This window comes from Scyliorhinus torazame, chromosome 15 (genome assembly GCF_047496885.1).
Source record: "Scyliorhinus torazame isolate Kashiwa2021f chromosome 15, sScyTor2.1, whole genome shotgun sequence".
Classification (NCBI taxonomy): domain Eukaryota; kingdom Metazoa; phylum Chordata; class Chondrichthyes; order Carcharhiniformes; family Scyliorhinidae; genus Scyliorhinus; species Scyliorhinus torazame.
This window is the reverse complement of record NC_092721.1, coordinates 134,792,708-134,811,180: the sequence shown is the minus strand read 5'-3', so window position 1 is coordinate 134,811,180 and position 18,473 is coordinate 134,792,708. Positions and strand designations below refer to the sequence as shown.

At 43.5% G+C, this 18,473-nt stretch overlaps 1 protein-coding gene across 4 annotated transcripts in view; it reads right to left on the bottom strand.

Annotated features, from left to right (window-relative positions):
* Positions 1–18,473, bottom strand: part of atm (ATM serine/threonine kinase) — a 244,812-nt gene that overhangs the window by 222,706 nt on the left and 3,633 nt on the right. For all 4 annotated transcript variants that reach the window (XR_011935196.1, XM_072476780.1, XM_072476782.1 and 1 more), the window contains exons 2-6: positions 12,594–12,694; positions 12,065–12,177; positions 10,964–11,109; positions 6,545–6,709; positions 4,896–5,061 (exon numbers count right to left, since the gene is read on the bottom strand). Coding sequence is in view for 3 of the 4 variants with exons in the window: in XM_072476780.1 (XP_072332881.1) it covers positions 4,896–5,061; positions 6,545–6,709; positions 10,964–11,109; positions 12,065–12,177; positions 12,594–12,665 (662 nt within the window). In the remaining variant the exon portion in view is untranslated. The remainder of the gene's footprint in view (positions 1–4,895; positions 5,062–6,544; positions 6,710–10,963; positions 11,110–12,064; positions 12,178–12,593; positions 12,695–18,473) is intronic.

Genomic DNA, 18,473 nt, shown 5'->3' with positions numbered 1-18,473 from the left:
AAATGATGTGGATGAAGGAACTGACTGCACTCCAACCAAATTTTCAGATGATACAAAGATAGGCAAGAAAGCTACCAAATTTTCAGATGATACAAAGATAGGTAAGAAAGCAAGTTGTGAGGAGGATATGAAGAGTCTGCAAACAAATATAGATAGGTTAGGTGAGTGGACAAAACATGACAGATGGAATATAACATAGGAAGATGTGAACTTGTCCACTTTGGCAGGAAGAATAGAAAAGCAGCATATTATTTAAATGCAGAGCGATTGCAGAACTTTGCAGCACAGAGGGATCTGGATATCTTAGTACCTGACACACAAAGGTTACTAAGCAGGTGAGATGAGGAGAATTTTTCTTTCCTTTCAAGAGGGTCATGAGAGGGGCATTTTATTCCCCAGAGAGCAGTGGAGGCAAGGTAATTTTATATTTTTTAAGGGTAAGTTAGGTAGAATCTTCACTGACAAGGGGGTGAAAGGGATATGTGATTAGTCAGGAAAGCAGAGGGCACAATCAGATCAGCCATGATCTTATAAAACAGGGAAGCAGGCTCGAGGGGTTTAATGGTCTACTCATGCTCCAAATTCATATGTATCTGGCCATGATTTGCTTCAATCGGATAGTGTGGTATACTTCAACAATAATTTATTATAGAATGCTATATTCCTGAAAGGAAATTTTGTGCAATATTTCATTACGAACACATAATCCAATTTCAGTTTAGCTAAATAATCGCACTCACTTCTAGCTTCAGTCAGAGAACAGATTTCTCTAAAAAAAAAAATCAGCTGTATTCTTTCAAAATAGGGTCGCTCCTTCTGATTTCTTCCTGTGTTTGTAGATTAACTTACAATAGGAATTTTGTAGGTTTCAATGAGATCACATTTCATTCTTCTAAACTCCAAACAATATAGGTTCAATTTACTCAACATCTCATCATAGGTCAACTGCCTCATAGAAGGGAACAATTTGCTGAACCTTTGCTGTACAGCCTCCAATGAAAGTATATCCTTTCTTAATTGTGGAGACCAAAACTGCACACACTATTCCAGATGGAGACCCTTCAAAACCCCGCACATTTGTAGCAAGATATTCTTGCACTCCAATCCCCTTGGACAAAGGCCAACATGCCATTTGCCTTCCTAATTGCTTACAACATGTAAACTGCAAACTATCTGGGGAACACAGGGTGCATGCTGTTCTTCATCCTTGTTGGAGTATGCACCCAGTTCACTGACGCAGCACCCAATGCTAATTGGCAAGGATGCCCAGGAGGAGATGCCATTTCAAAGCAGATGGAGGAGATACCCTTCCCCATGCAGAACAGAATTGCCTCACCTCCCTCTCCCCATTGTTCTTGTAGGAGAAACAGGCACTGAATGCCTATGAAAGCATTGTCCATGAGAGAGCTGGGGTGGGACTCCAATGCTGCACATACACATTTTGGAGGGGGCCATGGATATTATGAGAATTGATGAAAGCATTTGCAGGAATGATTCTGTGGTCGATCTCAGAGACTCTCAAAGCCGGAAGGATGGCACTCAATCTGCAAGGGAAACCTCGACTGACAGGACACCAAACACTGGGTGCAGTGTAATGCCAATGAGAAACGATGAGGCTCTTCACTCCTCTCATATGCTTCCCTTGTTCCTCTCACAGGCTCCAGCGTTGTGGTCCCATCCCCAAGAAATGTACAGCATCTCAGACATCAGAATTAAAACTTGCCTGAGGAAGCAGTGTCACACCAAGACGAGCACACTGAGCATCAGTGCAGATACTTGCACCTCAGTGGGTCCATGTGCCGTTTTAGTCAGGGACACTGGGTAAGGAGCACAGCACTAGTAAGCAAGTGAAATCACCATAGTTCCAGATGGTCATAGGCTGCTTTCCCCTTTGAGGGGGAGAACTGATTGGTGGCGATTTAACCGGAGAATCATCACATCTCAGGCGAGAAACAAGTTAACGAGACCGGCCTTCATGAATAACAGCACTAAGCATCTGTGGACAGTATCCCTTGGGGGTATGGAGGAGAACAATCACAGTGATGTTGTTGGGCGCAGTGAGGTGCAGTCTCAGGAATCACATTTTGGGGCTCAGTATTTGTACCTGTAGCAGATGATGTCTGGCCATATGGCAGATTTCCGAGACTTTGTGCTGTGAACAGTGGAGTCCATGGTGCAAATGAGATCGACCATGTCTTGGCGATGCTCTTGCAGGGCTTGTAGGCAGTGCAGTTGCAGGACAGGCCCAGATGGGCATCTGTACAATGAGGCCAATTGCTACGGTCCTCACAGCTGCATAGTTAAAGACATAAGCAGACTACTTCCAAGGCAACAAGAGGAATAATGCATCAGTATGTGCATGCTCGCAGGATACTGTGTCACCTAGAACACTGAATGGGTCACCGCAGTGTGATGTGCTTGTGCAGATATGAAAATTGTCTCACACAATGCTATATAAAGTAACTGGTTTATGAAATGGTTTGCACGCTCTCTATATTTCTATCAACAATTATTTACACAGAAATCATCAGGTTCTCACGGGTGCCAGTGAAGACTGCAGCCAATAGATCATAGAATTTACAGTGCAGAAGGAAGCCACTCGGCTTATCAAGTCTGCACTGGCCCTTGGAAAAAGCACCCAACTTAAGCCCTCGCCATCACCCTATTGCCGTAACCCGACCTAATCTTTTGGACACTAAGGGCAATTTAGTATGACCAATCCACGTAACCTCCACATTTTTGGACTGCGGGAGGAAACCAGAGCACCCAGAGGAAATCCATAGAGAAAGTGCAAACTCCACACAGTCACCCGAAGCCAGAATTGAACCCGGGTCCCTAGAGCTATGAGGCTGTGCTAACCATTGTGCTGGCAATCATCTATATGTGACAGCTGTGTTGGGCAGGATACCGTCATGGTTGTCATCCAGGCATGTGTTCCATCACCACCAGTCAGGGTCCTTCAGCTAAATAGCAGCTGGTTCAGTGTGTCCTTTGCAACAACGACGTCCTGCGTCATTCCTCTCCAAGGCCTTCCTGTGCTTTTTCTGTGGTCACCTTGACATTGGGCCTCCTCTGGCACACGCCCTCTTGTTTTTATTCTCCGCTCTCCCCCTCAGAGGATATGGGGTCTTCCTCAAGTGCCAAATCACTCTGCTGTGCCATGTTGTGCAGCATGCAGCAGACTATCACACCCAGGAGACCTGGCAAGCAACTATTGGAGCACTCCACCAGAGTGATCAAAGCATCAAAATCTCATTTTAAAATGAATGTCCTGGTTTGGAGATAGTTCTCATTGTATCTGTGCTGGGGCTCTGTTTGAAGATTCTATGGTGCGTTTTGAAGCCACCTTATCAAAGGGTAAGGGTTGTCCCGAATCCATCAGGTTTTTGGGGAGGGGGTTGGAGTAAGAGGAGTTGACGTTTGGGGTATAAATACGTCGTGGTGGTTTCCTGGAAAGTTTGCACGGACATACAGGATGTTCATCCAGTGGTCACATACCAGCTGCACATTTCGGAAATGGTAACACTTCTTGTTGGTATGACTGTCTGGACTCTCTATGGGTGCCTTCATGCCATATGGGTGCAGTCCACAATACCCTGTACTTGTGGAAAACGGGGTATGAACACAAAATCAGTAACCCTCTGTATTTGTAAGGCTACATCTGTTGGAAAGCTGATAAAGTCAGCCACTACTGCAAAGAGGGCCCTTGTGGCAGCATGGATGTAGCAGTGAGCAGCCGGCTCAGATATCCCACTGAAACTAGCAGGAGAGTGCTGAAAGGAACCAGAGGTGAAGAAATTGTGGGTCATGGGTCACCTTCGGAGCTCTACTGGCAGGGCCTCTCAATGGATGGTTCTATGGGCCAAGTCATCATTCAGGAGGGCACAGAAAGCAATCACTATCTCCTTGGACAGTCAAAGCCTCCTCCTGGTCCAACATCTCCAGGTAGGCAAGCCTGATATGTCAAACATATTGCTCAAGGTCATTTCTGTTCCTTCACCCCCCTACCCCCCACTCTGTGCTGGCTGCTGAGTTTTTAACTCTTGCTGCCTGAGGACCCTTCTTTTTATCATGCAAGGCTGCTAATTACAGTCGCTCTGCCTGAATGGCCTGCAGACATGAGGAAGATTCATCCAGGTCCAATTGCAGACTTCTTTTTTTAAAGAGTATAGATTATTCCAGCCTGGCTGATTGGACGGATGTCCTATTGGTGGCAGAATTGTGCCCAGGCCGTGTGTGTTCAGGGACCACACCCTGCACCCTCCCTAATCCATGGTGCAGATCCAGGACCTTCCCATAGGCTTTTCTGGTCTAGATACAGGAGACTTTCCTTACTTGCAAAGTTTTCAAAGCTTCCTCTCATTGCTGAGGGACCTCCTGTTGTGCTTCCAACTGCACTGAGTTGGCATGGTTCAGGCTTCCAAACCCACACAACTCCATCAAAATATTGAAGTGACTGCTTCAGCAGTCTTCACTACAGTGCACCCAATGTCTCTTGCATCGTGACCCAACCCACATCCTAGTGAAAATGGCCATGTCTGAAATTAGTGTGGGAATTCCTGATGCAGGGATCATCCGCCTCTCTTTATGCCCACCCAATGTGGGCCAGCCCCCGATCAAGATGGGGAAATCCAGCCCTAGGAATTTAGTGAGAAGAACATGTGGGTTGGGGGGAAATAAAATCAGACAGTATTTTAAGTGATTCATGTGATTCAGTGACAAGTTGCAAAATCATAAGGGACACAACCTTGGCACAAAATAACAGCTATTGTATGCTCCATGTTTACCAGTGAACATACTAATCGTAGCATTATCTATAAGATATGTTGCGGGTAATTATAATGATTTATCAAGCCCAACCACCTAATGAAATTTAGATGCAAAAAGCTCACTACCTTGCATTCTGCATTGCCTTTGCAAAGAACTCAAACAGCTTGGAGGTCAATCCTTCAGACTGGAAACAGCAGCCTCTGACAAGTGTATGAATTATTCTGGCCACAAGAACCCGGTTCGTATCGTTAGATGGTCTCAGGTACATCTTGAAGTACAAGTTTGTTAAACCTGAAAGGCAGATGGAGACAGTTCATCAGCCACTAATTTCTCTCAACTTTTTAAACCTGCTGAATGGCAAGTTTGGTTCCAACCAAGATTCAAAACTATAGGCTTTAGAACATAGAACATAACAGCGCAGTACAGGCCCTTCGGCCCTCGATGTTGCACCAACCTGTGAAACCACTCTAAAGCCCATCTACACTATTCCCTTATCGTCCATATGTCTATCCAATGACCATTTGAATGCCCTTAGTGTTGACGAGCCCACTACTGTTGCAGGCAGGGCATTCCATGCCCTTACTACTCTCCGAGCAAAGAACTTACCTCTGACATCTGTCCTATATCTATCTCCCCTCAATTTAAAGCTATGTCCCCTCGTGCTAGACATCACCATCCGAGGAAAAAGGCTCTCACTGTTCACCCTATCTAATCCTCTGATCATCTTGTATGCCTCAATTAAGTCACCTCTTAACCTTCTTCTCTGTAACGAAAACAGCCTCAAGTCCCTCAGCCTTTCCTCATAAGATCTTCCCTCCATACCAGGGATCATTCTGGTAAATCTCCTCTGTACTCTTTCCAATGCTTCCACATCCTTCCTCTTATGCGGCGACCAGAATTGCACGCAATACTCCAATATTTCGAGAAACTATTTAAAACGTACCCATGATGAGGTTTTGGACATATTTAAGGCTCTAGACTATTCAGCTCGGAAGAATCATTCATTTCATTCCACTGGACATAAATGCAGATTTGACATCAGCTAATTTTTAGAATAACTAAATTTCTAAGAAATCTTGGGCCTGGTTAATAACGTCTATAAAAAATAAAATTTGACCTATTCCACCTGTTACACCATAGATTTTTGTAATCATGTATTTCACCAATCACTAACAGAATAATTCACCACAATGATGCTCCTAACTTGGGTTCACATTCAAGCGTGACATATAACCACTGCTAAAATAAATTGATTATTGCACTATTACAAATTAGGAAACTGAGTAATATGGTGCATTCAACATTGGTCTTTCACCTATTGGGGCTAGCTTCAATCCAATCCTGACCTCTGGGAGGAAAGTCTCTTCTGTCTGGGTTGAGTTGCCCCAGACCAGTTACAAATGAAGGCACACCTCCAAGCACAAAACTGATACTATTTGGGAATTTCACTCAAGAGGCTACTGGTAGACTACTTGAGAAAATGTAAAATAGGTCACACTGGTACAGTCAGGGTGCTCTTGAGGATGAGCACATTGTTGGGGCAGGGTAGAAAGTTTTACACTTCACTGAGCTGAACTTCACCTGACCTGGGAGTCTATGATGCCCATGCCAGGCACCCGAAATAAAAAGAGCTCAGCACTAATTTTGATGAGCATTAAAAAAATTGCCCTCCAATGTGATTCTTGTGGAGTTTGCACCATTTACCGTTACAAAAGCACTTTCATAAGTCATTGGAAAATATCCACTTATTGTAAACATTTAGTACAAATAATACCTGACCACTGTTGTTGGGAAATGTCACACCAGTACTTCCTAACTGAGAGAATATCCTTCAGTAGAATGCTGCTGTAGTCAGTTCCATAGGCAGCACAGCTAAATCGATTCTGCAGAGTATCCATGATGTGCTTCAGAAGGTCCTGACATTTCAGACGTGGTCCTCCTAAATGAAACAATATTATCAATAAAACAGTAAGAAGCAAGGCAAGCACCGCCCCATAGGCTCCTATATCACCTTGAAGACAATGGCTCCGGTTTTACAGTTAGTGATGAGACAGAAGCATATATGTGAGCAGAGCTGGAGGGGGTTGGGGGGGGGGGGGGGCGCAGAGGTGCCAGTGTCAAGGAGGGTTTGCTGGTATGTTTTTGCACACCTCCTGACTTCCAACATCCGCTAGGGCTCCTAAATAAATCAGTGTGAAATGGCATCATGGAAAAATAAAACACAGAATTACGCCCAAAATATTGATCTTTCAAAAAGACCATTTTTTAAAAAAAACAAATGGACACAAACACCAAAATGGCTGAGAATATAGTCAGCCACTGATAGGAATTGCTTCAGGGTGTTTCGCGAAGGGGCAATGGAACCCATCTTTGTTTCCAGATAATTAACTTCTAAAAGCATCCAGAGACTAATTAGCATCATCGGTAAAGACAGAGGGACACCTCGTCTCAAAAGATCCTGTGTGTAATACCTAGATGGAATTTTAGATTCAGTTTTCCACCCTGAATATACAAAGACTGGGTTAAAGGTGCCCGTCTGTGTATGCTGTCTGAGGATAAGTAGCTGTAAGTTTTTTCACACCCCAAGGTGTGATACAGTAACAGAAGCAACCTGCAGTACCCCTGTAAAATGTCCAATTTTTTTTGCCAGAATATCTCAAATCTCTCTGACTGGAAATCATCTCAAGCAGCAAAAAGATCACAGCTGGGGCGGCACGGTGGTTAGCACTCTTGCCTACGGTGCTGAGGACCCGGGTTCGATTCAGGCCCCGGGTCACTATGTGGAGTTTGCACATTCTCCCCGTGCCTGTGTGGGTTTCACCCCCACAACCCAAATATGTGCAGGTTAGGTGGATTGGCCACGCTAAATTGCCCCTTAATTGGAAAAAAATAATTGGGGAATTTTGCTACCAAACCACAAAACGTGGGAATTGAAGAATCAATTATTCGCCTGCAGAAGTCAACTGTATTGGAACTTTGAAAGTGACTATACACCTACCAAAGTCAATTCTACTGGAATCAATCGTAACAGCCACACGCGTCATCATCGACTCCTTGTGAGTCAAAGATTATTTTTATTTATATCTTTTTATTTATATTTATTTACTATTGGACTCAATTCTCACTTCTAATCTGTATGACTGCATATGTTTTACCATTTTCCTCCTTACCTTTTTAATAGTTAATAAACTCACTAACTCAATAAAGTCTGGTTAAATTGGCTCCTTTATAAACATAACTATTGGGTCTGGAAAAAGCACTCATGGGAAAGGGAAACTTGTTGGAATAAACCTTGTTGCTACCAAAGAGGATTGAATAAAGCCCAGTACATCCACCCTCTCCCGGGTTTGTTACAATTGGAAGAGAGACACTCGCCCATATCAATAACGCAAAACAATTGCCTAAGTACTGGGAAATCAATTCAAGTTTACGTAATGACAGGTCCCAGTACAGGTTCTCCCAGATCCATTTCTAGCGAACCGGAACTTCTGAGTTCCAGAGTAGGTAATTTCCTTGGAGGCTCAATAGCAACAAATATCCCAGCATTTGCCTCGATTGGAAGCACAAGATCTGGGCCATTGCCATGATAAAGATTCAAGCAAGAATTTCCTGATTAAAATGAAGACAGAGGGCGAATTTCACTGTTGTGTGAAATCTTACTAATATATTTTATATTAAACTGCCAATGAATGCTAGCTGGATTGAATATCTGTGGCCTACAATGACTTTCTCCCATCTAAACTATCAGTATAGTAACAGAAGTTCATAATTTCATAAGATATATGAGCAGAATTAGGCTATTCGGCCCATCGAGTCTGCTCCGCCCTTCTATCATGGCTGAGATGTTCCTCATCTGCTGTCTACAATGTTACAGACCAAGAGCTGGATTGCGAAATCAGCCAGAGCACCTCCTCCCTAGAACATATGACCTAGGAGCAGGAATACACAATTTAGCCTCCCGAGCCTAAACACCCTCAATGTGATCATGGCTGATCCCATCCTGGCCTCAACTCCACCGTCCTGCCCGTTCTCCATAACCTTCAATCTATTACCAATTAAAAATCTGTCTAACTCCTCCTTCAATTTACTCACTGACCCTGCATCCACCGCACTCTGTGGTAGCCAATTCCAGATTCACAACCTTTTGGGAGAAGTATTTTCTCCTCAAATCGGTTTTAAATTTGCTATCTATTATTCTAAGATTCTGACCTCTTGTTTTAGAATGCCCCACAAGAGGAAGCATTAGTTTCACTTCTACGTTAGCCATACCTTTTAGCATCTTGTATCAATTTGATCTCCCCTCATTCTTCTAAACTCTAGATAGTATAGGCCTAAACTGTTCAATCTCTCCTCATACAACAAACCCGCCATCTCTGGAATCAATCTAGTGAACCTCCTCTGAACTGCCTCCAATGCTACTACATCTTTCCTCAAATAAGGGAACCACAACTGTGCACAATACTCCAGGTGCGATCTTACCAATGCCTTGAATAGTTGTAACAACACTTCCTTACTTTTATACTCAATTCCTTTTGCTATAAATGCCAACATTCCATTTACTTCCTTATTATCTGCTGCATCTGCATCTGCATGCTCGTTTTCTGTGACTCATGCATGAGGACACCAGATCCCTCTGCATCGGAGCACCCGAAGTCTCTCCCCATTTAGATAATAAGTTGCCTTTCCATTTTTTCAACCAAAATGCATGACCTCACACTTATCCACGTTAAACTCCATCTGCCACATTTTGGCCCACTCTCCTAACCTATCTATATCCATTTGTAAGGTTCATATTTCCTCATTACAACTTACTGCGACAAAGGAATGGATCCCGAAGCATCCTCCACGAATTGGAATTTTTCGATTGGGATGTTACAGATAAGGTCACAGCTGGGGGAAGTTGTCCCATGCAGATTTTTTTGTTGCTACACAAATTTCTCTGCCATTTAAGTTCCTTCAAAGAAATACTTTCAACTGATCACTGCCGCAAATTAGAGTAATTTTCTTTCCAACTTTGCAATTCAACAAATAGAACAAAGAATTCATAAAGCACCTGAGACTGGAGCTTTGAGAAATAAGGATGCTCTAGTTAAGCTCCTGTCTTAAAAATGTCTTGACTTGGAAACATTTATAAAGAAATACACACCTTAAGCTTACTATGCTCCACATGTTTGGATAAGTGACGTTCCGATAACCCTCAAGAAGTTTGACATCACTCAAGACGAAGCAGCCTCTTTAATTGGCATCCAACCCAGCACTAGAAACATTTACTCTCTCCACAACTGGTGTACTGTGGCAGCAGTATGTACCATATACAAGATGCAATGCAGAAACTCACCAAGGAAGGCTCATATTGTAGAACTTTACAAACTGCTAGCCAGAAGAAAAAGGTCAGCAGATGCATGGGAACACCTCCACCTGCAAGTTTCCCTACCAGTCACATACAATCCTGACTTGGAACTATGTCACCGTTCCTTCACTGTTGCTGGGCCAAAATCCTGGAATTCCCTTCCGAACAACACTACGGTGTATCTATAAACACATGGACTTCTGTGGTTTAAGAAGGTTCCACACCACCACCTTCTCAAGGGCAATTAGGGATGGACAATAAATGTTGTGCTTTGCAGTGATACCACATCTCATGAATGGGATCTGTTCACTATGCAGCAACATTTACTGTAAGTGTATAGGTGCAAACAGCAGGAAAGAACAGGATCAAAGTCAGACGTGATGCCCACTACATTCAACACTCAAAACTGTGGTTCATACTAAATAATCGCATATCACTTTTAGAATCTTAGCAATTCATACGGTGGTAGAACAAGGGAGAAGAGGAGAGGAACAGCTGCCAAAATATTTTTGTTTATTGCCACCGGAGATGACAACAAAACAAATTGTATCTAGAAATTTGTTAAATGTGGATGTATGTAACACTGCTATTTGATTTGTGGGTGTGATGGACAACAGTACTGTCGGTGTTTAATACCAAAAATGGGGCCCTAACAGTGTGCAACTTGCCAGCTCATCATGTAATGCAAACCCTCGGAGAAAGGTTAGAAACTAGATCATAGTTCCAATCCAAAATAAATTGTTTAAATTCAGCTGACAGGCCTGTTTATTTCAAAGATTTAGTAATTTTAAGTATAGTCTTAGTTTATATGGAAGAAAATGTAAACCTTTTAGTTATGCTCACTTTTATTGGCCCATCGGATAAAATATTTCATGATACTGCCGATTTCCTGCATTTTCTTTTGCCTGTTGGCTTGGGTAGCTGCTGATACATTGGGGTTGGCTGCCTGGAGACATTCAGTTTCTTTCTGGATGTACCTTTGAAGAAACCTAGAACACAGGCAACTTGTAGATGTAAAACAAAACAGAAGCATAGTAGGAAAAAAAAAATCAAAGTCCAATTATCTTACATTTTATTGGACAACACTTTCCCCTCGATTAAATAAAGGGATATAGCAACAAATTGGACATTTGAGGCGAGGATTATTGCTTGCAAGAAGGATAATCATCAACATGTACATGTTGGGCTCAATATGCAGATTTGTTTTACAATTTCTGTGAAATTCTGTGTAACTAAACTACAAATGTTAAGAAACTAAAGCCACATCAGGTTGTGGTTCTAGAATTGATGGACAATACAACAAGTGTAGGCTTTCAATCTCTACAATTGAATGGGAAATGGCCATTACACCGTACTGTGCTTTATTCTGCAGAATCCTCTCCACATTATCTGGAAACTTTGTGCACACACATCACTAGAGAAGGACAAACATACATTTATTAAGGAACAGTATAGCTCATTTCAGCATGCTGCATTAAAAAAGTGACTTTCCATTTTAATGTCAAGATATTTTGAGGGGACAAAAAAATTCTTATCACTGACTTCAGGAGAAAAGAGACTAAGGAATACAATTCATAATCTCATGCAGAACTTGATGTACCCTTTGGAGTGAGCTGGGTGGCTGCTCCAGAAACACATGAAATCCTGATGAACTCGCTATCAATGCCGCGATAAAATAAAGCACAACCAAGTTTTTCATATATTTCAAAAAGTGTTGACAACAGTACAAATTTGCACCTTTCCAGAGCACAAATCTACCTTTAAAACTTAGGCACATGAACAGACGGGGTATGGAAGGCGGTTGGTCTACGGCTGTATTGTTCTTTGTTTTGTTATATGCATTGAAATATATTTTGTAGTTGAGTACTTGCTCTGTAATAGAAGGCTTCTGATACTTGATAAGGCATCCACTATTTTTTACAAAGGGACATTTGAAAAATTTACCTAAAAACTGCATCCCAGTTCAACTGTTTTGGACTTTTTGATTCAGAATTTCGGTCCAACTGCTCAATAGCTTCTGGTGTTCGAATAAGACGTTTAAATTTTTCTATTTCTTTCTAAAAAAAAAGAAACAAGGTGTTAAAGCCACAATTAGCCCAGTGACAGACAGTGTACAAACTACAATGTATGCATTCAATCTATGGATTAAAATCACAAAACCAAGCAAGAGAGTTGCTGCATATTAGTCCTCCGTATGACAGTTCAACATTGAGATGCTGAGCCTCTTAATTCCTGCCAGGGTAGAAACCAGGAGAGAGCAGAAGAAACAAATAGCGAGAGCAAGAGAGAAAAACTGAATGAAGAAGCTTCAGACAAGGCAAGGGAACAAAAAAATATATAACACAACAAAAAATAACATTCAAACAATTGGCAGCACTGAGTGCAATTGACTGTCAAGCTTTTAATTTTTAACTCAATGTCCCAAGTGTCTTCCGTACTTTACAAAAAAATTAAATGAGATAGACATTATTACCTTTCTCTCTGTAGCCTTGTCATTGTCAAATTGGCGACAGCAAAGGTAGAGGTCATGAAGTATAAGGCTCATGGTTCCTTTGAAGAGCAGTGGAATGGATCCTATCAATTAAAAATGAACAAGAACTTACACATTTAATTTTTAAAAACCATCAACCCATGAAAAGATAGAAACTATGCTTTTGTTGACATGCGAACTGAAGATTTAATGTACTGTAACTTGGCACATTGGACACAGGGTTTCTGTTACCATTTTCATTCTCAGGCTAAGCTGCTGCGGAAGTTAACAGTTCCTTCCACAGACAAGAGGGGAAAACAAAAAGCACATGGCCCATTGGAGCACAGATTTGTGAAATAGATGGGATTGTTTTCTACTTCAATGATCTTACAGAAATGTAGTGAAAATAGAAAATTCTGGAAACACTCAGCAAGTCAGACAGTATCTTTCATCAGATCCCTGAAAATCATTGGACTGAAATGGTTACTTTGGGGGTGATTTTCCAGCCATGTTGCGCCCATGAGAATCGCAGGGAAGCCCCAAAACGATATTTGCGCCAGGCCCCGAACGGCCCTACGCGATCTGTCTGAAACCAGAATCTCCCAGGATTCTCTGCCTCGCCCATTCAGCCGGAGACCAGCAGGAATCACTATTGGTCTCCATGAACGGAGACCATGGCATGATGACCACGACGTGGGGCTCAAAGTCTATTGGCCCCAGGTGGTTGGGAACAGGGCAGTGAAGTGCTCTGCTACCTGGCAGTGCCAAATTGGCACAGCCAGGGTGCCAGCACCATAGGAGGGCCGTGAAGGGGAAGGCATTTGGCAACCACATAGTGCGGCTTCAGTCACTTGTAGGGGATGGTTGTAGGGTTGTCTGGAGATCTGGCCGTCCTTTTTAAAGGACCCCCTGGTCTCAGAGGATCTGGTCTTGCCGGCATCTTTAGGTCCACACTTCAAATAAACGTTCGAAGTGTGGGAGAATTCAGTGAGAATCTCTCCATGTTCGAAAATAAATGATTAAATGTGGGAGAATTGCAATGGTACTCGCGCTGGTTTCCCCACCCGCAAAGACACTTAAGTCGATTTTGGGGAAAATTCCACCCTTTGTTTCTCTCCACAGATCCTAAACCTGCCGAGTTGTTCCAGCATTTCAGTTTTTATTTCGGATTTCCAGCTTTGCTTTTGGTGTATTGTTATGATCTCAGTAGAATCCAGGTATTTAACAAAGGAATGCTACGGCAAGGTTCACCATTTAAAGCAAAATAATTTTGCAACACAAAAATCAAAGAAAATTAATACTTAATAACTACACTATCTTAAATAATCAGTTATGGTACAATGGTGAAACTACCATGCACACTGATACTTATACTCAAATGTAACTCAAATTTCCTCCACACTGTTTGAAAATAAGGGGACAGTAATTGAAGACACATTTTTTTTTCTCCGAAGGTCATGGATCTCTGGAACTCTCTTCCTCAAAGGTCGGTGGAAACAGAGTCTTTGAATGTTTTTAAGGCAGAGATAGATCAATTCTTGATTAACAAGGGGGTTAAAACTTTTGGGGTAGGCAGGAATGTTGGGGTGAGGTTACAATTAGAACAGCCATGAGAAGGCTTGAAGGGCCAAGTGGCCGACTCATGCTCCTAATTCGTGTGTTTGTATGTACACTCCTTACATCCTCAAAAACCGAAGTCAGATTCTTATCCGAAATTAGAAGATGAAACAAGACTTGTATAAGGATTGAGATTTATTGGGCCTCCTCTTACTTCCAGCAAGATTGCCCCTTCAAACTTCCTTCAACCGTGCCAACATTGAATTAAATCAGACCATCAGATTCAGGTTGCACTCTGGGGCGACAGACTGTTAAAAAGGGCACTTCCTTGATTGAAAATGTTTGAGAAACACATTTAATATTGCTATGTAGTTCACATTGTAGCATTATATGGCAAAATGTCATGGTCTAACATTGTGAACTACCAACAGTTCCTGCTCATCTCCAAAGCCAGTTTACTCAAGCTATTTAATGGCTAAGTTGCAATTTCACTGTCTTAAATCATGTCTACACAAGATCGTTTACACAAATATTTAAGCATAAAACTAAACAAATGTTACAACTCACATTTCCTATTGCGAAAGGCATTACAGATAACTGTTCTGTCAAACCAAAATTTAAATAGTTCCTTTTAAATGTGATAAATGAAAAATATGACAATTAGAATTTATTCCCATCATTCATAAATTCAAAATTCCAAACTTTATATATAAACTACAAGATCTTATTAACTACAACAGTTATGAACTATAAAACAGATGGAAAGGAAGGCTGATGCAGTCCTGCTTTAAGCAAAACTGCAGGTGCTGCATTCAAAACTGAAAAAAGTCACATTTGAAGTATGTTTCAGAGGTACCATCTGAATGGCTTGTTTCAAAAAAGTAGTTTTAGACCATAAGACATGGGAGCAGAATTAGGACATTCAGTCTATCAGGTCTGCCCCACCATACAATCATCGTTGATATGTTTCTCATCCCAATTCTCCAGCCTTCTCCCCATAACCCCTGATCCCCTTATTAATCAAGAACCTATCTATCTCTGTCTTAAATACACTCTGTGATTTGGCCTCCACAGCCTTCTGTGGCAAAGAGTTCCACAGATTCACCACTCTCTGGCTGAAGAAATTCCTCCTCATCTCAGTTTCAAAGGATCATCCCTTCAGTCTGAGGCTGTGCCCTCGGGTTCTAGTTTTTCCTACTAGTGGAACCACCCTCTCCACGTCCACTCTATCTAGGCCTCTCAGTATCCTGTAAGTTTCAATAAGGTCCCCTCTCATCCTTCTAAACTTCAATGAATACATGATGTGGAGATGCCGGCGTTGGACTGGGGTGAGCACAGTACGAAGTCTTACAACACCAGGTTAAAGAACAACAGGTTTGTTTTGATGTCACTAGCTTTCGGAGCGCTGCTCCTTCCTCAGGTGAATGAAGAGGTATGTTCCAGAAACACATATATAGACAAATTCAAAGATGCCAAACAATGCTTGGAATGCGAGCATTAGCAGGTGATTAAATCCTTACAGATCCAGAGATGGGGTAACCCCAGGTTAAAGAGGTGTGAATTGTGTCAAGCCAGGACAGTTGGTAGGATTTTGCAGGCCAGATGGTGGGGGATGAATGTAATGTGACATGAATCCCAGGTCCCGGTTGAGGTCGCACTCATGTGTGCGGAACTTGGCTATAAGTTTCTGCTCGGCAATTCTGCGTTGTTGCGCGTCCTGAAGGCCGCCTTGGAGAATGCTTACCCGGAGATCAGAGGCTGAATGCCCTTGACTGCTGAAGTGTTCTCCGACTGGAAGGGAACATTCCTGCCTGGTGATTGTTGCGCGATGTCCGTTCATTCGTTGTCGCAGCGTCTGCATGGTCTCGCCAATGTACCACGCTTCAGGACATCCTTTCCTGCAGCGTATGAGGTAGACAACGTTGGCCGAGTCGCACGAGTACGTACCGCGTACCTGGTGGGTGGTGTTCTCACGTGTAATAGTGGTATCCATGTCAATGATCTGGCACGTCTTGCAGAGATTGCCATGGCAGGGATGTGTGGTGTCGTGGTCACTGTTCTGAAGACTGGGTAGTTTGCTGCAAACAATGGTTCGTTTGAGGTTGCGCGGTTGTTTGAAGGCAAGTAGTGGGGGTGTGGGGATGACCTTGGCAAGATGTTCATCGTCATCAATGACGTGTTGAAGGCTGTGAAGAAGATGACGTAGTTTCTCCGCTCCGGGAAAGTACTGGACGACGAAGGGTATTCTGTCGGTTGTGTCCCATGTTTGTCTTCTGAGGAGGTTGGTGCGGTTTTTCGCTGTGGCACGTTGGAACTGTCGATCGATGAGTCGAGTGCCATATCCCGTTCGTACGAGGGCTTCTTTCAACGTCTGTAGATGTCTGTTACGCTCCCCCTCGTCTGAGCAGATCCTGTGTATACGGAGCGCTTGTCCATAGGGGATGGCTTCTTTAATGTGTTTAGGGTGGAAGCTGGAGAAGTGGAGCATCATGAGGTTATCCGTGGGTTTGCGGTAAAGCGAAGTGCTAAGGTGACCATCCTTGATGGAGACGAGTGTGTTCAAGAATGCAACTGATTTTGGAGAGTAGTCCATGGTGAGACTGATGGTTGGATGGAACTTATTAATGTCATTGTGTAGTCGTTGCAGTGATTCTTCGCCGTGGGTCCAAAGGAAAAAAATGTCATCGATGTATCTGGTGTATAACGTCGGTTGAAGGTCCTGTGCGGTGAGTAGGTCCTGTTCAAACTTGTGCATGAAGATGTTGGCGTATTGGGGTGCGAATTTGGTCCCCATGGCTGTTCCGTGCGTCTGGATGAAGAACTTGTTGTCGAAGGTGAAGACGTTGTGATCCAGAATGAAGCGGATGAGTTGCAGAATTGCGTCTGGAGATTGGCAGTTGTCGGTGTTGAGTACTGAGGCTGTTGCAGCAATGCCGTCGTCATGGGGGATGCTGGTGTAGAGTGCCGAGACGTCCATTGTGACGAGGAATGTTCCTGGTTCAACTGGTCCATGGGTGCTGAGTTTCCGTAGGAAGTCCGTCGTGTCGCGACAGAAGCTGGGCGTACCTTGTACAATGGGTTTCAAGATGCCCTCGATGTAGCCAGAGAGGTCCTCACACAAGGTCCCATTGCCTGAAACGATAGGGCGGCCTGGTGTGTTGGCCTTATGTATTTTCGGGAGGCAGTAGAGATCTCCAATGCGGGGAGTACGTGGGATGAGAGCACGTAGGGTGCTCTGAAGATCTGGATCCAAGGTCTTGATCAGTCTGTTAAGTTGGCGGATGTGTTCCTTGGTCGGATCTGCGGGTAACTGTCTGTAGTGTTCTTGGTTGTTCAGTTGTCGGTATACTTCTTTGCAGTAGTCCGTTCTGTTCAGTACGACAGTGGCCCCTCCTTTGTCTGCTGGTTTGATGACGATGCTGTGGTTGGTCTTGAGAGCGCGGATGGCATTGCGTTGTGCTTGGGTGACGTTCGGGGCTGTCTTGTGAATGCGACTGATGAGTCTGGCATTGACGCGACTCCTGACGGCTTGAGCATACATGTCGAGTCTAAGGCAGCGGCCTTCCGGAGGGGTCCAATTCGACTTTTTCTTCTTCGGTTGCCGCACCGCAGATCTCTCGGTCTGCTGTTCCGGTTCATTGATAGTCTGCTTGGGTTCGCTGTTGGTCTCTTGGGGTCTGTGGAAGAATTCCCGGAGCCTCATTCGCCTGATTAATTCCTCCGTGTCTGCCGCAAGACTGATGGGGTCCATTTTGGTGGTGGTGCAGAAATTGAGCCCTCTGCTGAGGACTTCGATTTCGTCTGGTTGAAGGGTGTAGTCTGACAAGTTGACAATAGATTTCCCTGTATTGTTTTCTGCTGTGACACCGGGGGTGGCTTGGTTGCTGCCGGTGGTGATGCCAAGTTTCTCAAGCTTTCTGTTCTTGGTGTGCATATAGGTGGCATAGTATTGTTGTCTCATCTGTTTGGCGGTGTTCCGCAGCTGGTCTGCTGCATCCTGAGCGCAAGTTGAGAACATGGCCTCTATCTTGGTTTCCAGGTTGCGTCGTCTGCTGTAGAGCTGGCGGACGAGGTGGTTGGGAAGCGTGAGAGAGGTGCGACGGCAGAGTCTCTCAGCATAGTCTGTGTTGTAGGTCGACTTGAGTGGGTTTGTGATACAATGAATACAGACCCAGTGTCCACAACCACTCCTCATATGACATGATCTTCATTCCAGGGTTCATTCTTGTGAACCTCCTCTGGACCCTTTCAAACACCAGCACATCCATCCTTAGCTACAGGGCCCAAAACCGCTCACAATATTCCAAATGGGGTCTGACCAGAGCC